Source organism: Rhinolophus ferrumequinum, chromosome 18 (genome assembly GCF_004115265.2).
Source record: "Rhinolophus ferrumequinum isolate MPI-CBG mRhiFer1 chromosome 18, mRhiFer1_v1.p, whole genome shotgun sequence".
In the NCBI taxonomy this organism is placed as follows: domain Eukaryota; kingdom Metazoa; phylum Chordata; class Mammalia; order Chiroptera; family Rhinolophidae; genus Rhinolophus; species Rhinolophus ferrumequinum.
The window spans coordinates 39,517,586-39,543,190 of record NC_046301.1 but is presented as its reverse complement, the minus strand read 5'-3'; the positions used below and the strand labels follow the sequence as shown (position 1 = coordinate 39,543,190).

Here is a 25,605-nt window from a genome sequence, read left to right as displayed (position 1 = left end):
TGGGGTGTGAGAGAAGTTTGTGGAGCAGTTGGTTCACACAGGGTTCTCCCCGTGCCTTGACTTGAAAAACCCAAACTAGAGGAGCTAGGTCTGTTTCCCCAATGCCGCACCTGTCTTTGCTGGGGCAGAGCTGGGTCTTTTGGACCAGACGAGGAGAGGGAAGAAGGGTGTCCCAGGTGGGCATCAGAGCTCAGGACAGACACTTAAGCTCCAGCTTAAACTTTTCTTTTACTTTAAAACAGTTCAAAGTTTATAGGATTACTGAGAAGATAGCACAGAGTTCCATATATCTACTCCATACCCAGTTTCCCGTATTCACATCTTTGTCCAGGAGAGCTTTTATTTTTCTGCTTTTGTTGATAATCTTGAATTGTTACATGCTATGAAGATAACACTTCTCTTTTCGAGGTAATTCGTAACTGATACATTGTTTGTAAAACAAGAAAAAGTCTGTTTCTCAAACTGAGATCCTTAGTCTGGGATGATAGAGTCCCAGGAGTCTGAAAGATTTTCTTCCCTTTTATGCTCACATAACATTGGTGTGGGGTTGAGAACAGGGTTCTGGAGTCAGCTGAACCTGCTTGTATTAGTTTCCCAGGGCTGACATAACACACTTGGTGACTTAAAACAACAGGAATGTATTCTCTCATAGTTCCTGGCCAAAAGTTCAAAATCAAGGTGTTGGCAGGGCCACGCTCTGTCCAGAGTCTCTGGAGGGGACCCTTTCTTGCCTCTTCCAGCTTCTGTGGCTCCAGGTGTTGCTTGGCTTATAGCAACAGAACTCCAATCTCTGCCTCTGTCTTCATACAGCCTCTCCTCTCTCTTTGTGTCTTTATCTATAAGGACACTTGTCTTTGGATTAAGGATCCACCCTAGACCCAGGATGATTTTATCTCGAGATCCTTAATGACATCTGCAAAGACCCTTTAACAAATAGGTCACCTTCATAGGTTCTGGAGCATAGGGCTTGGGTATATTTTTTATTGGTCTACTATGTGGGCTAGACTGGTGCCCTTCCAGTGGCCGTGTGTCTTTGTGCCTCAGTTTCCTTATCGATAGAATGGGGGTGTGGCACAGTGTGTTTCCTCAATAAATGAACACTTCTTTGGAGGTAGCACCTGCTCCCATAATGGGCTGGCGATGGCCTCAAAGTTGGCTGGGTTATTGCTGAGGGTGAGGCAGCACTGGTTCCTGAGCAGGCCTGGAGAGGGTGGGTGCACAGAACACATTGCTCTGAAGGGTGTCGGGGAGTGCAAAGTCCCAGGGCTGGGCTGTAGGCTGCATGCTGCTCCTGGATGTGAGAGCCTGCCTGCAGGGTGTGGAGTGCTGGCCAACAGTCCCCTGGAGAAGGTCAGACATGGTCAGCCACTGGACGTGTGGGGACGGGACAGCTGGGGAGGACTTGTGGGTGAACCGGCTGCTGGGAGCGTTAGGCCTTCTTGTGGGATGAACTTATTCCTTCCCTGGTCTCAATTTTCCCACCTGGACCCTTCTGGGACCTGAATGCTTTGGCCAGGTGAGAAGGCGTCAGGAGCCCAGTTCTGCTCGCTTGTCTCTCATGAGGTGGGGTCCTGCTAGCTGCTTGTGCTTCCAGGACACCCCCTGGGATTCGAATCTGTGTTTGGGTGAGGAGGGGGATTGGCCAGGACACCTGCGTGAATCTCCCAGTGGCTCACATATGAGAGGCTCACAGAGGCAACCTCGAGTGTTGGCAAGGGTTCTGAATATGGAGTCTGACTGGTGTGGCCTTAAACTAGCCATTTTACCTCCCCAAGCCTGTTTCCTCACCTCTAGCAACACACACCTGCACAAAGCCTCACTTTCCTCATCTGCAGTGGGACTCCTGCCCCTTGGGACCTGGGAATGTGGGTGAAGTGGACCGTGGGGGTGTGAAGCAGGGTGTCTAGCAGTAAACAGTCGATGTTTCTAAGATACTATCGACAGTGGTGTGATTGTTGTGAAGTGGTGAAAAGTTGGCTTTTCTAGGAGGGAAGCTCTTAAGCCTCAGGGCTGCCCAGCTGTCTCACTCACCCAGCAGATGGGAGAGGAACCCTTGGGCTGCGACCTCTGCCTCAGGAGGCAGGGCTGGGAGCTGGCTGTGGGTAGTAGGACATCCATCCCTGTTCCTTGATGTCTGCACCATCCATGTAGGAGCAATGACATCTGCAGAAGGCCCTGTTCCAGTCACCCTGCAGTGAAGGGTAACTCTCCCCATCCCTTCTTGCCACCTGAGGTCACCCTGGCCTGTGTCCATGGCACTGGCTAAATGGCAGCTACCAAAAGCAGGCCATTTTCCCTGGGCAGAGGTGCAGGCTTCCTGGGCTTAAGGAAGCTTTGGCACAGCCTCTGGAGTTCTTGGAGGCAGGCTGCCCTCCCCTTGAAAGGAGGTAGCTTTTCGGGAAAGCCCATGATGGGGTGGCCGAGGAGGAGAGCAGAGTCTTCTCTCAGTTCCTCAGCCCCACGGCGGCCTTTCTGGAGATGACTGTGTCACTTTTCTTTCTTGGTCAGCACGAGTCAGTAAGGCTGGTTCTCTGGACTCTCTCTTCCCCCTTGGCTAGGAAGAGATATAGAGCAGCACTGGCTCTGACAGAGGCTAAATTTCAGTTTGTGGGGGGGCATGCCAGAGTGCGGAAACCCCAGAGAAAAACCCCCTGTGAAAACAAGGTGAAGAATGGCCTGCTCCCACAGATTGGGAACCCTGGAGACTTCTTCAGTCACGCTCCTGGTAGCCGCCCTGACAGCTGGGGGAGGGGGGTGGGCACAGAAGAGTTTGTCCTGTGTGCCTAGCCTTTAGGACGTTCAGTGTCACGCTGAGGTGACAAGTGAGGGCATTCACTGAAAGGACATTCACATTTATCACTGGTGCCTATGAGTTGCTACTGGCTACTGTCATTTATTGAGCATTTACTGTGTCCCAGGCTCTGCATGAACTTGTGTTGGCAGACTGAAGTGCTTGACTTTGGGGGCAGCTGGGGCAAGGATCATGGTATAACTTAGGGCCCGTGGGCACTGTGGGCTGCGGGCCAGGCCAGGCCTGCAGTCAGAGCTAGGGGAGGTTTGTACATTTTTGAAGGGTTGGTTTAAAAAAACAAAAAACAGAAAACAAAAAAAGGGGGCCACCAGATGGCTCAGTTGGTTAGAGCTTGGTGCTCTTAGCAACAAGGTTGCCAGTTTGATCCCCACATGGGACACTGTGAGCTGCTTCACCTTCCACAACTACAGGTAGATTGAAACAACTACTTGACTTGGAGCTGATGGGTCCTGGAAAAACACACCTAAGTAAATAAAAAAAGTTAAAAAAAAAAAAAAGCCTAGGGCCGGCTCAGGTGGTTGGAGCGCCCTGCTCCTAGCGCCGAGGTCACGGGTTCGATTCCCGCATGGGCCAGTGAGCTGCGCCCTCTACAGCTAAGATTGTGAACAACGGCTCTCCCTGGAGTTGGGCTGCTGAAGGTTGGCATGAACTGCTGTGGGCTGCTCTGTGCTGCTCCGGGCTACTGTGTGCTGCCAGGAGCGGCCGGTGGCCAGTGTGAGTGGCCGGCAGCTGGCGAGAGCTGCCGTGAGCTGCTGTGAGCGTCTGACCGACAGCTGGCAACGACTACCTCAGCCGGGGGGAGCGCAAAGCTCATAATACCAGCATGGGCCTGGGAGCTGTGTCCTACACAACTAGACTGAGAAACAATGGCTTGAACTGGAGTGGGGGGGGGGGGCGGAAAAAGGGGGAGAAAAAAAGCCTAAAGAAGAATATTCAATCAAGACCATAGTGTTGTGCAAAACCTAAAATATTTATTTGCTAGCCCTTGACAGAAGAAGCTTGTGGACCCCTGGGATAAATGAATGAAGCGGGCAGGAGGAGGGGGCACTGTGGGAACTTGGCCTCAGCCAGGGGTGCCACAGCTTTAAGAGAAAGCAGAAAGCCTTTCATTGTGTGTGTGTCTGTTTTGATTGTGCCGGGTCCTGATTGCCCAGGCCAGATAGAATACACTTTCTGGATTGCGGGCCAGTTGACCTGACAGGTATGGCCCTTGCTGTATGTTACCAGTGGTCATTAAAACAGTCCTGGGAGGTCAAGGACACCACTCCCATTTTATTGGAGGAAAACCAGAGGTGGAAAGGCTTGACCAAGTGACATGGCTGGCAGGCAGCAGAGCTGGCTTTGGAGTTCAGAGCTGTTGGACCTGCCATCTCACTGCAGAGTGATTCAGTGAAGAAAGGTGGTTAGGGTTCAGTTTGTGCATAACACAGACCCAAAGCAGCAGTGGCTTAAACAAGATGGCATTTTATTTCTCATGCTCTTTGTATTAAACTCTGGAGATTGGCAGACCAGGGCTGGTGTGGAGCTTCTGCTCAAGGAACTTCTCGGACCCAGACTTTTCCTGGAGTGACGTCTTGTCATTGCGGATCAACATGGTGGCTGGAGTCTAGCCATTACACCCTGGTTTCCAGGCAGCAGGATAAAGAAGGGACAAAGCATACCAAGGGCACAAGCCGGGTGTCTGTTAAAGGAGGTGCCCAGAAGCTGGCTGAGGGGGCTTCTCCTTTCATCTTATTGCCTAGAATACAGTCACGTGGCTACCACAAGCTGCAAGGGAGGCTGGGAGATGTAGTCTTTAGTCCGAGTGACTATGTGTTTAGCTAATTTCAGGATTTCTCTTCCTGTAGGTAAAATGGAGAACAGACACTGGGAGATAGTCCCCTTGGCCACAGTGGGTAGGATGTGGATGTAGGCAGAGTGTTGGGGAGCACATTCCTGGTTTATGGAGAGATGGTCAAGTGGATGGCGGGTGATGACAGCAGACTGGCACGGAGCAAAAGGGATCCCTCTGAGGAACGGAGGCACTAAAGAGGAGGTAACAGAGTTGGTCCCAAGTCACGTTTTACAAGTGACAGGGCCTTTTCCTGGATATGGTCAGGAATTGTCTGCCATTTTTCACAGGGGCCTAACATGATAAAAATGGTATTTCTGAAGATTACTCTGGTAGCAGGTTGTGGTATAGATGGGAGCAGGGAGAGAGAAGCCTGTGGAAGCTTCCAAACTAGAGAACGCAACAGGAATGTAACCAAATAAGTTTCACCTTAGCCTGCCCCAGAAGCAGGTCTAGAAGTTGTGATATGGAACAAAAGGTAAATTCTGCCCAGGGCATTGGGGACAAGATGGCAAAGGCCCTGACCCTTGATCAGGGTTGTTGTAAGTGACCTGCCCGTAGAGTTTGCTTGGCTGTGCGATTAAAATAAAAGTAGACATCCAATATTTTTTAAATTGGGTGACTTCTCATCAAAATCTGACTTTGTACTTCTGAAAAATCAGAACGCCTGGCAGCCCCAGTCCTACATGCCCTGAGACCAGGTAGATCATGGTGCCACCTTCAGAAGGGGCGTGCCACCCCAGTTGGCCCTGGTCATGCCGCCCCAACACAGTCCTCGCGCCAGTAGCCATCTGTCCTCTCACTTGCAGTGGTCTGTTTCTTCAAATAGAGAAGAATTTCTCTGAACCCAGGTCTCCATTGGGTGTGGGAAGCCATCTTTCCCTTAGCTTACAGCCTCCTTTGGCCCCCAGACACTCCATCCAACGGCTGAATTTGAGCCCTGTGCAGGTGGGGGCTGCTGCCCCAAGTCCTAACTTGGTCTGGTTTCCAGTCTCAGGCCCCACCCACTACCCATCACCCAGCCCCTTCCCCTGCTCACCTCCACCTGCACCTTTTCAGGCCCACAGCCCCTCCTTGGTAATTTGGAAATCCAGAAGTTAAGAAAACCTAGGCTACTATTCATTTGACAGCAGAATCTAACCTGACCCGAACTCTGCCACGTGGGGCTCTTTATTATCTCCGCGTACCGTTTAGTGGGACTGGTCCCATGTTTCCCTGCAAAACATGGTTACAGGCCATGCTCTGCCAGAGACGGTCTGCATCCTCTGCACCTTGCTACCTTTATAAAACTGAAAAGTTTGGTATAGGCGCACCTTATTTGATCGTGCTTTCATTTATTGCACTTCACAGGTGTTTTGTTTTTTTTACAAACTGAAGGCAAGACCTTCCACCAGCAAAAACGTCACGACTTGCTTTATTGTGATCCCCGCCTTATCGGTGGCCTGGAACTGAACCCGCACTGTCTCTGAAGTCAGCCTGTGATCCAAAAACACTGGGCCGACGTGCTTTAGGCAAGGGGCTGCGGGCTCGGCCTGCTACCCCTGTGGGGATTGTCGGGGCCTGTATGTGAGATCACAGCTGGAAAGTAGGCATCACGTGGCACGCAAGCAAGCCTTACATGTGGGGGTGTGGACGTGGTGGGGGTACAGGGCCTTTCGGCAGAAGGAGGATTGTGTGAACTTAACGATGACTCAGGTGGCGGACTTTGGATCAGGCCAGATTTAGCAGAATGGAGGAGGCTCAGGAGCCCTTAGTGGCAATGGGGTTCCTTTTCTGGGGAGCCCTCTCTGGGATCTACCTGCTACCCAGGGAGGGGGTAAGTTCAGTTTGCCAGGGCATTGGGCAAGATGCCCATCCCAGAGAGGGTGGGCTGGAGGGCCAGACCGGGGCCAGAGCTGGCTGCTCCTGGTGGAGGGTGGAGCCTCAGAGCTGGCGCTCTTAACCTGCAGTCTGTGCAAGGCTCCTGGGGTGGAGAAGTGACTCATGAGCCCCTGAAATTGTGTGCCGTTTTGCGTAAGGGTAGAGGGACGAGAGTTGGTGGCTGTGACCTCGGAGGAGCCTTCTTGATTGTAGAAAAGGGTGACAGAAAGGGCACCTTTCTGGAGGGAACACATGTAATACGCTTCACTCCATTTGTATCTGGTAAACTGGAGCCGTAGCGTTGCCATTGGTTCTTTGTGCATTTGGTGGGAGGGAGAAGCTCCCCTGCTTTTGACGTCCCTCTAAGGGATCTGTGACCCAAGAAAGGCTGACCGCCCCTGGAGGACAGGACCAGATTGGGGAGTGGAGACGGTGCCCCTGGCTCATAAGGGGCGGCGTGAGCAGTGGGAGAGGAAGGCACTCTATGTCTGCGGTCTGGGGCAGTGGCTTTCATTGGGTAGGAATAAGGTCTGCAGTGTGGGCTGCTGCTGGGAGGCCCCCCTTGGAGGGCTGGGGTGGGGGCAGGACCCAGCCAGATGGGAGGTCTGGGGTGGGGCACAGAGAGAGAGGTAGAGGAGCTGACCTCACCCACGATGACAGGACCCAGCAGTTCTTTGAAGATGGGGAGACCCGATTTTTCATTCCTTCAACTGGAAAAGTATATGGAGCGTGGGCTTGCTGTTGTTTTATGTGGTTGGTACCATGCATCTAACTTTAAACAGCAAAATTTTACTGAGCTTCTGCTGTGTGCCAGTTACTGTTTTAGGAGCTGGGGATACAGTGACACCTGAGTAAGCACGTGGTCCCACATTTTGGGGACTGGGGGTGTTGTGTGACATGTGCTAAGTAAGTACCCGAATATGATTGTGCTCCCAGTGGTCCGTGCCTGGGAGAAAATAACATGCGCTGTAGCTCGGGGTCGCCAGGGGAGGGTGGTGGGTCCGGGACAGGGTTGTGGAATCCCCAGGTCCTGCTCAGGATGGGGCATCGAAGCTGTCAGGGGGAAAGCAGGTGGGGGCTTGCGGCCTAGTCCCACCTCCAGGCCTCACCGTCCGCATTTCCTCTCTCTGCGTTTCCTCCACTATAAAATGGGGATCTTGATGGTGTCTACCTTGGGGGGTTGTTGTGAGTTAATAGAAGTAAAAGTGTTTGAAATAGGTCTGCTCTCCAGCAGGAGGGAAGACCTTCTCTAGGAGTGAGCCTGTGGGCTGGCATGGCCAAGAGGAGCCAGTGGCCCGCGTGGTTGGTGCAGGGCACCTGGGGAGGGGTGGTCCCAGAAAAGGGGCTCGGCGTTTATTCCAAGAGTGTTGGGAGGGGAATGACCCCAGTGACAGTGGGCCAGTCCCGTTCTGTCTCCTGTTCTTTCCCAGCAGGGTGATCCTGGGGCGCCTTAGACGCCCGCATCTCGGCTCCCTCGCCTCACTGGGGCTGAGTGGGTGGCAGGTGGCCTTGGCGAGGGTGGATGTCTGTGCCTGGACTGTAGGCACAGCCCTGCTGCACAAATCAGACGCGATCCCCACCCGCGGCACACGTCCAGTCTTGGGGAGCAGAGAGAAGGCAGAGAAGGAGCCCCATCTCCCACTGTGGGGAATGTGGTTCACAGGCCCAGGATGAAGAGAATGGCAGCTGATGAGCTTAATGTGCGGCCAGGAGGCTCAGGCCGGAGAGAGAGTTGAGGTGGGAAGGAGGGAACTAACTAGGATAAGAGGCCAGTGGCTCGGCTGGGAGGCCAGCCTGCTCCCAGGCCGCGGGGGTCTGCAGTGTCCCTGGGTCAGTCCTGCTGCTCTCATGGGTCCCTGTCTCTCCCCGGCTTTGCATTCCCTGGCTAGAGTGTTCTCCCTTCCCCCTCCTGGCTCTGGATCAAAAGCTGTTGGATGATTAGCATAGGCTGGGAGCCTAACCTTGATGTGACTTTGTGACCTGGCCAAGTGACCCTAGGTACTGCTGTCGTCTCCTTTCCGGAAAATGGAGGGCGGTTTTGTGTGCTAGTGTCAGCCCAGCACACACAGCAGATGAGTAATACACAGTATAATATGTATTATAAATATCACCTCAAGCTGCTGGTTGGTCTGCAAGAGGAGATGTGTCCTCGGTGTGGGGGTGATCATTCAACCCAGGACAAGGAGAGCTGAGCTGGGCACAGACAAGTGGCCTCGGAGAGCCTGCCTGAGCCCCTTCTGGTCCGCAGTGACTCCGGAGGGAACCCCTCCCTTTGTGTGGTCACCCTCCTGTCCTCTCTTCAGGGACTGGTTTGGGAGTTCCAGGATTCAGGACCTAGAATAGTGCAGGGCGGGGACATGGGCACCTTCTGCCCAGGGAAACCATGGCACCTGCCCTGATGCTTGTTCCTCTGCCCAGCTCTGCCTTTTGGGTGAGAAATCTGGAGTTCCCGACTTCCCCCACCCCTATTCCCTTTGTTCCCAGAAAACCAGTTATATGAAGGAAATTGAGACCGAGCTCCATCCACCCAGGCCTGCAGGAGTCGGATATGGAGACTCCGTGGCCTTCGTGTGTCTCCTTGGGTGGGTTATTCTTTTGATTATTTTAATTGTTTAGTCACAGACACCCAGGCCTTAGGTGCTCTGTTTGGCGCACCCGACAGCTGTGTACACCTGCACAACTGCCACCAAAGCCAGACTAGAACTCAGGCCACCGCCTCAGCCTCTGGGTACTTTTTGTCGGGTCTGTCCCTGGCCGCCACACTGGGCATTCGTGAAAACGAGTCCAGACTTTTCTTTTGGGGGGAGGGGCTCTGTCTTCTTCCCACTCCTTGCATAGAGAGGGGAGAACCCCTTTTTATTCCCTGTTTTTGTCTGTCTCTTTCAAGCGATTCATCACCGACAGCTTTGGCAAGAGTGGGTCTGGGCCGTTTTTCTTTTAGCTTGTTAGTGGATTTGCTCCCCCGCTAATTGTATTCCTGTGGCTGTGGCTGGGGTTCGTTTTTACTGGATGCGTTACACATGTCAGAGGGGAATGGTTTTATGGATAGAAACCTGCATGACAACGAGGCATGGGTGGGATTTTGAGCGAGGAAAAGACTCTGGCAGATCAGCACCTTAATGAAAAAGGGATGCTCTTGTGATGCCCCGCAGGGGGCTTAGGAATCTGTAATCAGAGACAGATTGGGGGGCCTATTGCAGACCCAAGGGGACATTCCAGAGATCTCGCCACATTCTTCCTGGGGCTGGAGGGGAAGGCAGAGGCAGGCTGCAGCTTTCAGACTTCTGTGCCTGCGCGGCCTCTCCTCGCGGCGTGGCTCTGACTCCCCTTATCTCCAGGCCGTGCTCATGGGCGCTTCCAGGCCCTCCCATGGCTAATGTTTACCGAGCACAAGCATGTGTCAGCCAGGCCCAGTGCCAGGCTCTTTACGTTCATTGATTCGCCTAACCATAGAACAGCTCTGAAGGGCGCTGACTGCTGTGTGCTCTTGGCACAGGTGTGAGTCAGCTCACCCCATTCTCTGCTCCCTACACTATGTATAGCCCATCAGGAGCCACAGCTCTTACTCCCGTTTTGTAAACGAGGAAACTGAGGCACTGTGTGGTGGTGGGCAGCAGAGTTGGGATGCCCCCCAGGTGGGCTCAGGGGCCTCTATCAGCCCTGTTGCCTCTTGGGCGCTGGTGACCAGGAGATCCTGCACCTGATGTGGAGGACGTACCTACCTCGTCCTTTGCCTGTGTCAGGGCAGTGGCCCTTAGGCTCTTCTGGAGCCCAAAGCCAATCTTTCCTCATTCCTGCCTAGTTGCCGAGTCCTTACGGTGTCCCCTCTTGCCTGTGCTACATCTGGAGTCACATCTGGTGAGGTGGGTGGGAGGCAGCCCTCCTACCTCAGACCTCCTGTCCTCTGAGCCTGCTGTGCATCCTGCGGGACTCCTGGAGCCTCAGGGGTCTGGCGGAGGCCCCTCCACCAGTGGTGCGGCCTCAGGACGTCCGGTTTCACCTCTGCGCCAGTGGTCAAACCTTTCTTTCAACATGGGCCCTTGGTGAGGATTCCAGTCGCCTCAGCCCTGGGCTGCAGTCTCCTTTGTCACTCGTTTCTCTTCGAGGCTAACCCTGCCCTGTCCTTCGGCCTCTACCGGTTTTGCCTCTCCCCAGCCACTCGGGCTTCGGGTTGAGGCCCCTCAGCTGCCCGAGGCAGCTCCCCACTCCTATGAGCCACATTCACACTCCTCAGACCCGTGACCGGCTCCGCTTCCTGCCCTGGGTACTCTGTGCCCAGCAGCGGCAGGAGCCAGAGTGTGGAGTATACCCACTGCCCTGAGGGCCAGTCCCCCAGCACAGCCTGGGTGGCATGACACACCTCATGCCACCCTGGCTTCCCAGGCCTCCTTAAGTGTCTCGTCTGCCAGGGGCCTCCCCTGCCCACCTCTGTCCCTGCAGAGCACTGCCCTCCCAGCTGCCATGTGTCGCAGGTGGTGGGGACTCTTGGGTGCCCCCTCACAGCTGTAGGAGGCAGGCTCATCGCCTCCCTGTCGTCGTGGCTCGGGGACACTGTCTGCAGTCTGGCTCCACCCCGACGCGGAGCCTGTGTCCTTCCCAGCGCCCCAGGCTGGCCCTCTCTGGCCTCCCAGGCCCAAATCTCCCAGAGGTCGGGGTGTGGATAGGCTGTCTCCTACAAGCTGCTGAGCCGCTCGCGGCATGTCGTCACTCTGTGCCTCAGTTTCCCCTCTTAGAAACAAGCTAAGTGTTCTGCAGAATGTGGTTGGGAAAATTACCTAACACACTGCGTGGCAGTAGGTGTGCCTAGTATTGCATAAATTACAGCTTCAAAGTCATGGCTGGGAAAGAGAGGTCAGGGGAAGAAGGAGGCTGGAGGCCCAGCTTGTGGAGCAGCGAGGGGCTGGGGCGGCCTGTTTGTTGCCTTGCTCACCCCACCCCCGCCTTCTTCATAATTATCCGCTGAGCCCCTGTGCTTTCAGGGGCCGAGGAACTGGCGCACATCTGCCATCCCTTTTGTAGCTCACAAAGCCAGGCTTCGGCTGATTAGCATGGATGGGGAGACATTTGCATGTAATAGCTCCCGCCCAATCGGTGCCCTGGGATTCTTTTCAGAAAAGCCAGGCCCTTTCTTTGTCTGGGCCTCCTTTGCTTGGGGTTGCCCTTCCAACGCCCCGTAATTAGACTTGTTTTCGGGCCCCTCCAGACCAGGGCTACAGGGCCAGAAGCCTTTAACCCCTGAAGGCAGAGGTCTTCACACCCCCCTCCCCCCACACCCGCCCGCCCTTCCCATGGAGAGGAGCCCCTGCTGAGTATCCCCTCTCTGGCCTCTGACTTTGGGAAGCAAACCATAGCTGATTTACAGACTTTGGGTGTCTCTAGTGCAGGGGCTCTTCTCTATCCTGTGGGCAGCCCGGGGGCAGCCCAGGGTGGGCCTGCCTGCCTTTCTCAGGGTGTCGTCACCCCACCCCCAGCCAGTAGCTGAGTTGAGACCCAGCAGGAGGTGGGGAGGCCTGTGGCCTGAGTAGTGCTGGGCCTGCAGGGGGCTTGCCTTCCCCACAGGCCAACAGGAAGCCCGCGTAGGCTGGGAGTTGCTGCCTCCTTCACCCCCCAACTCTGCACCCCCTTTCCGCCCCCAGATGGCTACCTCTCAGTCCCGGAGCCTCCATCCTCAGCCCTGCTCATGCACCCCCTGGAGTTCTGCCGCTGGGTGACTTTGGAAATGATTAGCCCTCATGGGAAACCTGTATTCTCAGGCCCCTCTTAGAGTAGATTTAACTGTTTGATTTTTTTTGAGCTGCCCTGTAAATTGCCAACCCTGGACCTCAGTGTAAGCCTTTTGGGCCAGCAGAGGTGGCTGTGTTGAGTTATTGCAAAATATTTTGAAAGGAATGAAGGAGAATCCGGCAAACACTGTTTCCACCCCCACCTTAAGAAATAAAACGCCACTAAGAGGAAGGCCCCCCCATCTCGTCTCCTCCCAGGGAGGTCACCTCATCTTCCCCCTGCTCGGGGTGTCAGTCTTCACCAGGGGCTGTTGTGACCTGGCCTGAAAACCCAACCTAAGTGAATATGTGCCCAGGCACCGTGTGAGGCCGGTGTGTGTCAGCCGCTGCCCCGTGGCTGCTCCCGTGTTCCTGAGGAGCGTCCTGGAGCTTGGTCTGGTCACCAAGGCTGGGGACAGGGCCAGATGCTTGGTCTGGGCCCAGCATGGTCTTGTGGCCAGAATTCTCTCTGGGTCTCTTTCCATCTGGCCACAGTGCCTTAGGGACATGGTGGCCAACGCCACCTGTTGTGGCCCTTGTGTCTTGGGGTGGGCACAGGGTGTTAGTCTTTATGACCACACTGAGAATGCGTTATTTTTAGACGCGAAAGCTGAGGCTTTGGGAGGGGTGACGGTCCCCTTGTTTGCAGCTGGCAGAACTCAGTCAAACTTCGGCCTAACTGACTCCAGAACCAGGGTTCTGGTAACTGGACCCTGCTATGCGGCCTGCCTTCCAGGTAGCAGTTGCTGGACATGGAGGCCCACTGCCCCAGGCTTAGAACCCAAGCCTCTCGTGGCCATGGGCGCCCTGACCTGGCCAGCCTGCTGCCCCGCCTCCATCACACCCCAGTTAAGAGGGAGTGGGTGGGGGTGGGCCTGCTCTGGGAGATAGAGTGGCTGCAGGCTGAGATACCTGTATCCTCTACCCTCCAGCCCGAGAAGGCCCTTAGGTCACACAGGGCCCAAGGCTGCAGAGGAGAGGGCGCAGGGCCTGTTCCCACCAAGTTCCCGGCCCAGCAGGTTTGGGAGGGGCACCTAGTCACACCTGCTCACTTCCGGGAGGGTCTCGGTGATGTAATGATTGCCTTTTGTCTCGTTATCTTTTGAGTACAAAGTGAAAAATTCCAAAGATTCAGGAGGATGTAATGTGAAAAGTCTGTCTTCCTTCCCGAGTTTGGCCTGTCCTTACACTTTGGTCTCGTGGTGGGACTGTCCTGCGCGGTGTTTTAGGCGCATGCAAGCACGCATGCATAAATCTGTCCCAGAACCCCACTGTGCTGAAAGTTCTGCAGTTTCAACAATGGGAGAGGAGCGGGTCCATGAAAAGTGTGCCTCCCTTCCCGAGGCAGCCACTGAAGTCATTCTGTTGTGTTTCTTTCTAGACAAGCCCCAGGTGTGCAGTGCCCCTGGCTCCTCCCTCCCCACCTCAATTTTACACCTATGGCGCATATGCCGCGGTGCCAAAAAAATGTATACACATGACTTGTATTCATCTTTTGTTATCGGTATATATTGAGTGTTACAATTTTAATACAGTTTTTTCCTTTCTTAAAATATATATTCATTTTTTGTCACCCTCTGTAGTTTACACTGTTCTGTCCCTGACGGTGTGGCTCAGTCATCTTAACGTGGCTGCCTGTACAGATTAAAGTCTGTGTCTTCATTGGCCGCACCCTCGTTCACTATTCAGTGCGTATTTAGGTTTGCTGCTGCTCTGAGCAGTCGATCCAGTTAGGTCCTGTGTGACATTTCCAAGTAGAGCTGTGGAGGAAGGCACTGGATTGCTAGGTCGGGGCCTGACAGTTTGTCCTGGGAAGAGGTGCCCAGATGCAGGCTGCAGGTGCGTGGGGCCGGCCCATGGGGCCTCGGGTGACCTCATGGTCCTCAAATACCCGGCTCTGGGCAGTGTGTGGCAGCAGCTGCTCGGAATGTCTCTGAGGACAGCACCAGAGCACCCGGCTTCGGTTACCGCTGGAGAGGGAGGCCGGGCTGGGTTAGGATTCCCGGGGTGGGATTGATCTGATGACAGCCATGATGGCTGCTCCTGGTCCCTGAGTACTTAGTATACTTACTGCCACCTCTACTATCTCAGCGAATTCTCACAGCAGGGAGGGGCTTTATCATCATTTCATTCCCATTTCACAGATGGGGCTCCTGAGGTCGGGGGTGCAGGCAGGTGGTGAGCCCAGCTTCCGGGCCTTCCATGTGGGTTGTGTCATCTCACAGCACGGGCTGTCATGATCGCCATGTGACAGAGGAGGACACAGGCCTCCAGTCACAGGAGAACGGCAAGTCCGGCCCCGAACCCAGGTCCACCTTCCTGCGTCATTTTAACCACTGCCCTTCTTAGCCTTCCCTGCTGGGTGGTCGGAGAGTGACTTCTTCCCTCTCCTGGCCACAGAGGCACCACGCCACGCAGGGACACAGGGAAGCTTCCAGGGCTCACAGTTTGGAAACTCGGTTGCTGCCGCCTGGGCAGTGGGGCCTGTGCCTCTGGGAGGCGGGAGGCCCTTCCAGGATCCGAGCCCTGCGTCACCCAGCACCTGGCTTGACATGGACGTTGCCAGCTCCCCAAGGCAGTCCACAATCTGCATTGTACCCCACATCTGTGATCAAACTCCCCCAGTCCAAGTTCTTTCCAGCCCCTCTTACCCTACCTTCTCACTGGCATACCATATGCCAGCGTGGGAAGGCAGGGCCTGGAGTCCTGTTCACCTCTGGGGTCCCTGTGTCTGCGTTTGGCGCGGGGCGGTTGGAGGCAGGTGCTAGTGCCCGGGGCCCTGAGCAGAGGGAAGGCGCTGGGCAGGCAGGGAGAGCACCTTGAGTTTTCCGTGCCTCATCCTTCTTTTCACCTAACTCCCCCCTTTACTTGGAATATTTTTCCTTTAGAAGGTGAATAGCCTATATTTTATTTGGCAGCAGGAGGCAATTTAATAAAAGACTTCACATTTGGACAAGTGTTTCTGCTCCCTCCACCACTCCCCCAAGTCTGCCAAGATAAATAGCTTTAATTATTTCTCATTTGATGGCTGTGATAGTTTTCCTGCTAGAGAAGCAAGGACTTGAAATGTGGCCTTTTTGTTGTTGTTTTTCCCCTGAGCTAGAGGCTGCTTTCCCATCTTGTGCTCCACCTCCCTGTTCTCCATGAGAGAAAGAACTTCCCCCATCTTGCATGAGGATGGAAGGTTCTCCGGGAGGAGAGTTTAATTCCAGGCATTTGTCCCTGTTTTACTGGGTCCCTCTGACCTAGGTCTGTCCAGCCTGAGGGCTCGAACCCCCACACCCCCCGTTCCATTGTTTTCCAGAAGCCAGAGGCAGGGTAAGGACAGTAGGAGCAGAAAGGTTACTTACGGTGTGGGGCTGCCCAGTGTCCAGTGTCTTTGAGCCGCTAAGTGATCTTCCTCGGGCCGTGTACCAGGTTCCCCATACTGGCTGCCTGCCTCTTACATGTAGGGAAGAGGCCGGCCTCCTGACTACGTGCCCTTGCTCAGCATCCCTGAGTGCCCCCACGCGCGGAGCCCTGGGTTTGTACAAGATGGGAGGTAAATATGGAGCCATCCTGCGATGCAGGCTTGTCCAGGAAGTGCTGAAGGACCTCCAGCAGGAGGTGACAGGGACACTTGGAAACAGAGGAAGGGTGCTCTGGGTCTGAGGAGCATGGAGGCCAGAGAGAAGTCCTTCTGCCTGGAGGTGGGGTGCGACAGGGAGACCGAAAGGTGTGGCGAAGCTGCAGATGTCGGCAGGGCTCATGGTCCCTGTAAGGAGTTTGGACTTGTTCCAGAAGGCCCTGGGAAACCATGGAGGGGTCGTAAGCAGGCAGGAGACCACAGCAGATGAGCTGCGTTAGACGCTGTGACTAGGGGGGACTGGAGGCTCACACATCCCCTGGGACCGCTGGTCAGTGCCCCTGAGCCGGGTGTCCCTGTGTCCACCTCTTCCTGAGGATGCTGGCTCCTGAGGCCCTTCCGGGGGCCAGACCCAGGGTGAGGTGGTGAGCAGGGAGTTTCCTTCAAACCAGGCCCAGGGAGCCCCCTGCCTTTCAGGGTCCCCCAGATTCTGCTGTCTGGGGAGCTGACAAGGAGGTGGGCTCTGGGGGGCGGGAGCCTGTGCCCCCTGGAGCTGTCTCCTTCCCAGCCTTCCATGTCTCCTCCCAGTTCTGTCCCTGTCGACTATCTTTCTCAGCGCTTGTGGCTGTGGGAGGAGCCAGACGCCTGAGTCACGCCTCTCAGCCTCCTGAGACCCCTCAACAACCCTCCCACAAACCACCCGTCTTGCCTGCGAGTCTGTCTTGGCAACCTCCCCGGGCCCCCGTCAGGCACCCCCATTCTCCCTGTTGGCGCCCTCCCAAGGAAAATCACTCCTGTGTGTCTCACTGAACGCTTCTGATCACCAAATGTGTGTGTGTGGGGGGGGGGGCCGGCTTCCCACACCCCACGCTCGGTGCCGTGTATTTCAGTTCAGTTCTGACACTGCTACCTGCAGGGAGCATCAGCTGCCACAGGTGAAAGGCTCAGTCCCACAGGACTCCCCGCTCTCCCCACTCCAGTCACAGATCCAGGTTGTTACCTGCACTTCCGAGCGACGGGTTATACGGCAGGTTTTCTTATAACCCATCCTCAGGTTTGACAGATCTGCTAGAGTGGCTCAGAACTCAGGAAAACATTTTATTTACTAGATTACAGGTCAGTACAGAAGGATATAACTCAGGACAGCAGATGGAAGAGACAAAAAGGAAGGTGTGTTGGAAGGGCTGCCACTGTCTCCGATTCTCCTGGGGTTCCACAGCCCGAAAGCGCTCCAAACCCAGTCCTGTTGGGTTTTTATGGAGGCTTCATTCTTGATTAAATCATTGGCTATTGACAGCCACCGGGTGGAGACTGCAAGTTCCAACTCTAATTACTTAGTTGGTCCCCCTGATTCTTAGGGGCTTTCTGAAAGTCACCTTACTGACAAGTTCTGAAGTGCTTGAAAGTGGCTTGTTACGAATCAAAAAAGGCCTTTATCACTCTTATCACTTAGGAAATTCCAAGAGTGTTGGGAGCTCTGTGCCAGGGACCAAATGCATATGACATATCACAGTTCCACAGCCCACTGTCCCTGCCATCCCACGTGCCGTTTCCTCTCGGGAGGATTCCTCCCCAGTCCGTTTCCCAGTCTGGCTCAGGTGTCACCGCTGGTTCCCACGGTGGCCTTGTCCCCCAGCCCCAGCACTCATCACGGCCTCAGATCCTCGTCCCTGGCACCGCCACCCGCTCTCCGCACCTTCTCCGGGATGGGGACGGTGTCTCCATGCTCAGTGTCTGGTGAGCAGATGAGGAAGTGGGTGCAGAAGGGAGCTCAGCGCTCAGCCTCGCTGCACCTGCAGCTCCAGATGCCCCTGATGGGTTTGTAATAAAGTATTATTGGCACAAAATATGTAAACACTCCTTGTTTACATATTGTCTGTGGCAGGGTTGAGTTGTAGTAGCAGAGATTATACGGCCCACAAAGCTGAAAATATTTACTGTCTGGTCCTTTACAGAGACAGTTGGCCGACTCCTGCTCTTGGAAGCACAGAGGTTGGACAGCACGTTGGGTCCAACCTAGAGCCAGTCATCTGGGCCACTCACTTGCTGTGTGACTTTGAGTCAGATACTTAACCTGTCTGAGCCCGTTTCCTCACCTGAGCCCATGTGAGCAGTGACAGTAGATACTCACAAGGGTGCTCTGAGGGGTTCAGGTAAAGCGTAGGAACAGCCTGCACCTGGAGAGTATTGCTTGCAGTCTGACATCCTGACATTCCAGCCCCCGCAGGGTGTGTCTGGGTTTCGGGCCTGGCTCGCCATGGGAACTCTGTTTTTGTGACATGGATTTACAGGGGTCTTGCATCTCAGGGAGCAAGGCAGGTGGGGTGACTTTCCGACCTCACTGGGCTTCCCCCTGGGCAACCCAGTGGTGGTGTCCCTGGTGATTCCAGGCTTTCATCTGCGGGCCCCTGAGTTTCAGCAGCACAGACATGGCTGACTGGCAGGTGGGAGGCCAGCCCGTGGCGCGCAGCTGGGCCCAGGAGCAGGGCACACATTATGGCATCCATGCCATGGCTAACGTCCCTTGGTCTGGGTTGGTCTCTCTCACATTCTGAGTTCACACCCTACCTTGGGAGAGCCTCTTGGGAGAAGATTGGGTCCCCTGTGGGCCTGGTCCCTGCGGTTCCTGTTACTGCAAGGAAAAGAAACACAACTCTGCCAACTCCCGTTGGAGGGACCCCAGCACAGCCTCCTGGCCTCAGCCCCCTTTGTGGTCTTACATTGTCACAGCAGCGTGCTAGCCCCACTTGCTTCCCTGTCCCTCACCTCTCCCGGCCGTGTGCACACAGCCGCCGAAAACACCGGCTGATGGGATAAGGCTGGTGCTTTCTAGATTGGTTTCTGGGGGCAAGGCACAGAGGCCTCAAGTGCCTGCCTCTTCTGTGGCTCGCCCACCGATGGCTGAATAGAGGGTGACAAGAGGATGGTGCCTGTGCTGGGACCTAATCATCACTGCGGGCCAGGCCCTGTGTGTTCTGGGCCCTAGGCTCCCTTTCCTGGGGGGGACGCTCTCCCCTTGGGGAGCTGTTAGGGAGCCGGGAGGCAGGGTGTACATTCCAGCTGTGCTCTGCCCAGCTGCAGGTCATGGCAGTGGGCAAGCCTGAGCGCCATGTGCAGCTGGCAGAGGCATGTCACCACATGTGCCATCATCCTGAGGGCTGGCTCTAGCGAGCGAAGGGCAGAGGGGAACAGCATGTGCCAAGGTCCAGAGCTGGTCTGTGGGACGGGGAGTGTGGCCGTGGGGAAGGGTCTGGGGAGTGGAGAGGTGGGGGAATGAGGGGTACAGGTCACGCAGGGCCTTCACTACCAGTTTGAGAGCTTGGTCTTCTGAGGCTTTTCAAAGCACGTAGGAACATAGTCCAGCTTTTTTCTTTTTTTTTTTTTTTGGTTTGTTAAATATTTATCGAGTATCTCCTGTGTGCCAGGGACTGGCCTGTGGGGTGGCATAGCTGTGACTCTTACAGAAGACTGGCTTCAGGGCTTTGGGAGCCACTGCGATGATGGGACAGGTGGGTTGCCCTCAGCTCCAGCTTCCCGGGCCCAAGCCCAGGCCCTGTGGACGCAGCCAAGTTTTGCTCAGCCACAGGTCCTGTGGCTGCCTGCCTAGTGCCAGCTTGCAGGGCACCTAGGGCAACTGATCGGTTTGCTTCGTAAACAGAGGTCCTCCCTGGTCTGCTTGCTGTCACCCTGGCGCAGCTGACAGATTGGCTTATCTCCTGCCCCAGAAGGGGTATGGGCGTGGGCACCATGCCAACATTTGGGGTCCCTTCCTGGGACCCGCTTATAGCTGGACTTGGGAGTACCTTGTTTGGGTCCCCTGTGAGCCTGTAGCGGTGCCCTGCCAATATGCTCTTCCTACCTATGTGTGGTCAGGAGGCTGGCCATACCCGGTGCCCCTACCCTCCAGCAGGGCGGCACCTGGCTCCTGAGGTGTGAGGCGGTTGGCAGAACCTGCACTGTGGTCCTGGGAGCCCTCCTCCAGGGCCTGGCCCCGGCCCAGTCCACACAGGAGGAGGGCAGGGGGCCCAGTGAACACCCTTCATATCTACATTCACCCATTGGGAACGTTTTTCTGTTGAGATAAAATTAACATAGCATAAACTATTTTTTTAACAAACTATTTTAAAGCATACAATTCATGGCATTTAGTACATTCCCAGTATCGTGTAACTGTCACCTCTGTCTGGTTCCAAAATATTTTCATCACTCTGAAGAAAACCTCACATTCATTAAGCAATCATTCCCCATCCTCCCTCCTCCCAGCACCTGACAACCACCAGTCTACTTTCTGTCTCTGGATTCGCCGAGTCTGGATATTTCATATAAGTGGAATCATATGTATGTGACCTTTTGTGTCTGGCTTCTTGCACTGAGCATAATGTTTCTGAGCTTCATTCATTCTGTTAGATGTGTCAAGGCTTCATTCCATTTTATGGCTGAATAACAATTCGTTGTGTGGATAACACTGTATTTTTTTTATCCATTTGGCAGTTGATGAACATTTGAGTTGTTTCTACTTTTTGGCTATTGTGACTAGTACTACTTTGAATATTTGCATACAAGTATTTGTTTAAATACCTTCTTTCAGTTCTTTTGGGTATATAGCTAGGAGTGGGATTGCTGAGTCAAATAGTAGCTCTATGTTTAACTTTTTGAAGAATCTCCTCTGTGGAGCCTCTGTGGAAAAGAGACGCTGCATCATCTTCCATTCCTGCCAAGCAGGGTACGAGGAGGGTTCCAACTTTTCCACGCTCTTGCCAACACTTGTTATCCCCCCACCCTTTTTTTTGTTTTAAATTACAGCTATCCTAGTGAGTATGAAGTGGTGTCTCATAGTGGTTTTGATGTACAATTCCTAAGGGCTAATGATGTCTTTTCATGGGCTTGTTGCCATTTGCATGTCGTCTTTGGAGAAACCTGTCTTTTCAAGACCTTTGCCCATTTTTGAATTGGGTTTATTTTTTTGTTGTTGAGAGTTCTTTGTATATTCTGGACGCTGGATCTTTATCAGGTACATGATTCGCAGATATTTTCTCCCATCCTATAGGTTGCCTTTTCACTTTATAGTGTCCTCGATGTACAAAAGTTTTTAATTTTGATGAAGTTCAATGCATATAGTTTTTCTTTTGATATTCTTGCTTTTGGTTTCATGTCTTGGAATCCTTTGCCAAATCCAAGGTCATAAAGATTCACTCCAGTGTTTTCTTCTAGGAGTTTTATAGTTGTCACAATTACATTGAGGTCATTAGTCCATCTGAGTTAGGTTTTTTAATATGGTGTGAGGTAGGGATCTAACTTCATTCTTTGGCAGGTGGAGATCCAGTTGTCCCAGCACCATTCATTGAAGATAATATTTTCTCCCCATTGATTGTTCTTGGCACCCTTGTTAAAAATCAATTGACTGTAAACATAAGCGTTTGTTTCTGGACTCTAGTTTTATTCCATTGATCTATATGTTTGTCCTTTTGCCAGGACTCTTCTGTTTTGATTACTGTGTTTCCCCGAAAATAAGACCTAACCGGAAAATAAGCCCTAGAGTGATTTTTCAGGATGACATCCCCTGAACATAAGCCCTAATGTGTCTTTTGGAGCAAAAATTAATATAAGACCCGGTCTTATTTTCGGGGAAACACGGTACTATACCTTTATAGTACGTTTTGATATCAGAAAGTGTGAGTCTTCCAACTTTGTTCTCTTTCAAGACTGTTTTGGCTATTCTGGGTGATAGGGAACCTTTTGCCACATTTGTACTTGTGCTTCTCTCTATACGTGTATTTTGTTGAGGATTTGATGAGCCACTTGAAAGCAAGTTGTAGACATCACAAGAATCCACTCAAAATACTTGCACATGTGTCTTCTAAGAATAAAGGCATTCTTATTCTTCTGCAGAACTGCAGTGCTATCGTCACATCCAAATCATTTAAAATGATCGCATCTACAGTCCACATTCACATTTCCCCACTCGTCCTTTATAGCTTTTGAGAAGTTTTTCCTTCAGCTCCAGTCCAGTCACACTTGGCATTTGATGGTCAACGTCTCTGTAGTCTCCCTCCCTCTGGAATAGTTTTCAGAAACTCTGGTGTTTACTGACATTGGCCATTTTGAGGAGACCAGGCAGGTTGTATTGAAGACTGTCCCACGATCTGATACTAACTGGTGTCCCCTTGTGATAGGACCAGGGTAAAATTTGTGTCAAAAACGCATCACAGATGCCACGTCTGTCCTGCTGCGTTACATCAGAGCCACAGCGTCCTGTGGGTTTGTCCTGTGCCTGGTGATGCTGAGTCGGGCCAAGGTGGACGTACTGTGTGCCTGTGAATGAATGACTGGTGACAGTAATAGTGGCGGCACATGATGCAGTGCATCCCGCAGGTGTGCTGGGCCCTGTGCCTGTCCCACCATTAGTCCCATTTGACAGATGAGAAAAGCAAGGCTCAGAGAGGCTAAGTGATCTGTCCTAGTGACACACTCAGCGGCATAGACAGGACGTGCGTCCAGGCTGTCTGCCTCCAGTGGCCACGGTTATAATCACATAAATGCATGGAGAAGAGGGCTCAGCTGAAGGAAGCAGAGGTGTCACCCAGAATTCTTTCTTGACTACCCCTACCTACCCCAGCCCCGCTCAGCCCTGAAGGCTGCTGGTCCCCTGCCTCCATGTGACACCGAACATTAGGAGAGTGAACTCCTGACACCCTCATCTGGGCCTGGGCTTTCTGCCAGGTCCTGGGACCCTCTGACCCTGCCAAAGTTGCCCTTTTGTCACTGTCTTCCCACCTTAGTGTCTGCTGGATGGACAGGGGACCTAGTACCAGGACTCGCTCCAGGAGGGAATGTCCTGGGCCAAGATGTCTTGCTGGGCCCCACAGCTTCTGGCAGCCCGCCGTCTCAGTCCTGCTCCCCAGAGGGCAGCCGTCTTCTCCCGCTGGACAGGCTATGTCCTGTGTCCCAGGGCACGCGGCTGCACTTCCAGGGAGGGATTTGTGGCACCCCGGAAGCAACGGGGGAACCAAGGAAGGCAGAGGGTGGTGAGGACCAGACTGGAAGGCCGCCGGCAGGCACCTTGCTCGCTGGCCCGGGGCCGTAGGCTCACGCCTGCCTCTCTCCTCGCAGATGAAGATGTGTGTGTGTTCAAGTGCTCAGTGTCCCGCGAGACAGAGTGCAGCCGAGTGGGCAAGCAGTCCTTCATCATCACCCTGGGCTGCAACAGCGTCCTCATCCAGTTCGCCACCCCCAACGGTACGTGCTCTCCTGTCCCGGTGGCGCGCACGGTGCCCAGCGCCAGGGGCTTAGGCTCTGGGCGACGGCTGCTGGGGGCCTGGCGCCCGTTAAATCCCAGGCCGCCCCTCTGTCCCAGCGAAGGCTCTGCTGCCATTCAGAATCACATTCCCACGTGGAGGTCTGTCCTGGTCAGAGCACATTCTCGATGCCTAGAACGAATGCCCAAGAGCCTCCCTCACTGGCTCCTTTGGCTCCTTCTGGGCTTAGCTTATAAGTCCCCTCCTCTGAGAGGCCTGTCCAGACCGCCTGGCTGGGCTGCACCCCAGGCCTCCAGGAGGAACCTGTGGGGTGGGGCCTGGGGCCCGACTTTCCTGATAGCACAGGAGGGGCAAGACAATGGCCTGAGGCAAGTGGGGACTCTGTTCTGAGCACAGAGAGAAGCCACTGAAGGGTCCTAAGCAGACCTGTCTGCAGGGACACAAGTGGACACATGAGCTTACTGATGAGGGCTTGGGTAGCTGGAGGTGAGCAGGTGGAGGAAGTAGGACGCCCAAGACTGGAGACTGCTTAATCACTGCAGACTTGGTCACTGCAGAGCGGAAGTCAGTGGGCCTGGTGGTGGCCCTGGGGCTGGGGGAGAGCCCTAGTTGAAGAGGCCATTTGCCCATGGCCACCAGCAGCGCCTCAGAGCCCCCTCGCTTGGCTCAGTGCCACCATGGAGGGGACTCCCCGTGCCTGGGCCAGCCTAGGGCCACCCACCCTCGTGCACTAGGTTTCAGAGCTGCCACCTGCAGAGAAGGCCAGGATGTGGAGAAAGCAGCTAGGTGGGGGACTATCCCCCACCCGGAGGCATTCTTATGCTCCATACTTCCTTTCCTTTTTTTATATACATAAAAAATTTAAATTCATTGTTTAGAAAAATAAGAAAAAACACCACCACTAATAACCTTTAAGAGTTGGTGTTGTCAACTCCTCCAGTAGTCTTTTTCTACTCCGTGGATATTTATATTTTACTTTTTTCTTTCATTCCTATGTTTTTAAAATTGTAACAGAGATGTAACAAAACAAATTGACCACTCTAACCCTTTTTGAGTGCCCAGTGGCATTAAGTATACTCACGTTGTGCAGCTGTCACCACTGATTCATCTCCAGAACTTTCTCATCTTCCCAAACTCTGTCCCCATTAAATACTAAGTCCCCATCTACCTCCCCATGCCCTTGGCACCCACCATTCCACTGTCTGTCTCTGATTTTGTTCTGCTTTCTTATCCTTGATACAGTTAGTGGTCACCACTCTGTGAATAGAGTTCATTTGAAAGGCTGGACACCATCCAGTCCTGCAGACCCATGGCAGTCAGTTCCCTGACGTGCTTCTCTGTGTCCACTCAGGTCTGGCCAGTCCTCTGTTACAGGACACTGAGGTGGCGTCCCTTGTGTCCACTGCTGTGCTCAGACACTGCTGTGTGTCACTTGCACTTACTTGCTGGGGTGAATCCCAGAAGTCTGACTCCCTGATCGGTGGGCTTATGCCCTGCAAAATTTCTGGCCACACAGCCGTGTGGAGCACATTCACCCACCTTCTTGTGTCAGCCACCAAGTGGCGGGTTTGGCTGCCCTTCTTTTCCTTAAGTTTCAACATTGCTTTTGGAAAAAAGAAATTGCCAAGTCACACATGCTCAACAGAAGAAAGTCAGGATACACAGCTAGGCAGAAGGCCACTGGCCCATCTGAACCCTCCCACCCCTGAGACAGCCATGCATGACCTGACTTCCCCCTTCCAGATTTCTGTTCCTTCTACAACATCCTGAAGACCTGCCGGGGCCATACCCTGGAGCGGTCGGTGTTCAGCGAGCGGACGGAGGAGTCCTCCGCCGTGCAGTACTTCCAGGTGGGTACGTGCTGTCCCCGGCCAGGCCACTGCCACCAGTGGCCCCCGGGAGGCCGCGCAGCACAGGGCAGGCCCATCTGGGTTCACCTCCTGGCTCTGCCCCTTACTAGCCGCGTAACCTTGGGCAGGTTTCCTCCACCTGTTGGGCCTCAGTTTCTTCATCTGTGAAACAGATGCCAGGACCTGTCTAGGAGGGTTGCTGGAAGGACTTGAGTGCAGGTGAAGTTCAGGTGCACAGGCTTTTTTGAGTACTGGTAGCATAGTTAGAATGTACTGACCACGTAGGGCACGCCAGGCAGTGGTGCAAGCGCTTTCACAGGTACAGAAGCACTTGAGCCCTCCCAACAACTCTAGGAGGTAAGTACTATTATTGTCCCCATTTTGCAGATGAGAAAACTGAGGCTCAGAGAGGTTAAGTGACTTGCTCCAAGTCACACAGCTATTATGCAACAGAGCCAAGATGGGAAGCCAGGCCTGCCTGATGCCAAAGCCTGTGCCCCTGCCCAGGTGCCACGCTGCCTCCCGATCGCCCGTTGTCTTACAGAGAGACCCCGCAGCACCTCGCCCGCCTGGCGCTCTGAGTCCTAGGGTCCTGTTTTGATCTACTCCACTTCTTTGGGGCCCCTAAGATGGGGCAGGTAGCCCCTGATCCCAGAACACTGCCTGTGG

The 25,605-nt window shown here is 54.0% G+C and overlaps 1 protein-coding gene across 3 annotated transcripts in view; it reads left to right on the top strand.

The window, feature by feature from the left end:
* The window catches only part of CARM1 (coactivator associated arginine methyltransferase 1), a 38,712-nt gene that overhangs the window by 1,296 nt on the left and 11,811 nt on the right, over positions 1-25,605 (top strand). For all 3 annotated transcript variants that reach the window (XM_033133824.1, XM_033133823.1, XM_033133822.1), the window contains exons 2-3: positions 22,941-23,066; positions 24,830-24,936. In XM_033133824.1, the coding sequence (XP_032989715.1) occupies positions 22,941-23,066; positions 24,830-24,936 (233 nt within the window). The remainder of the gene's footprint in view (positions 1-22,940; positions 23,067-24,829; positions 24,937-25,605) is intronic.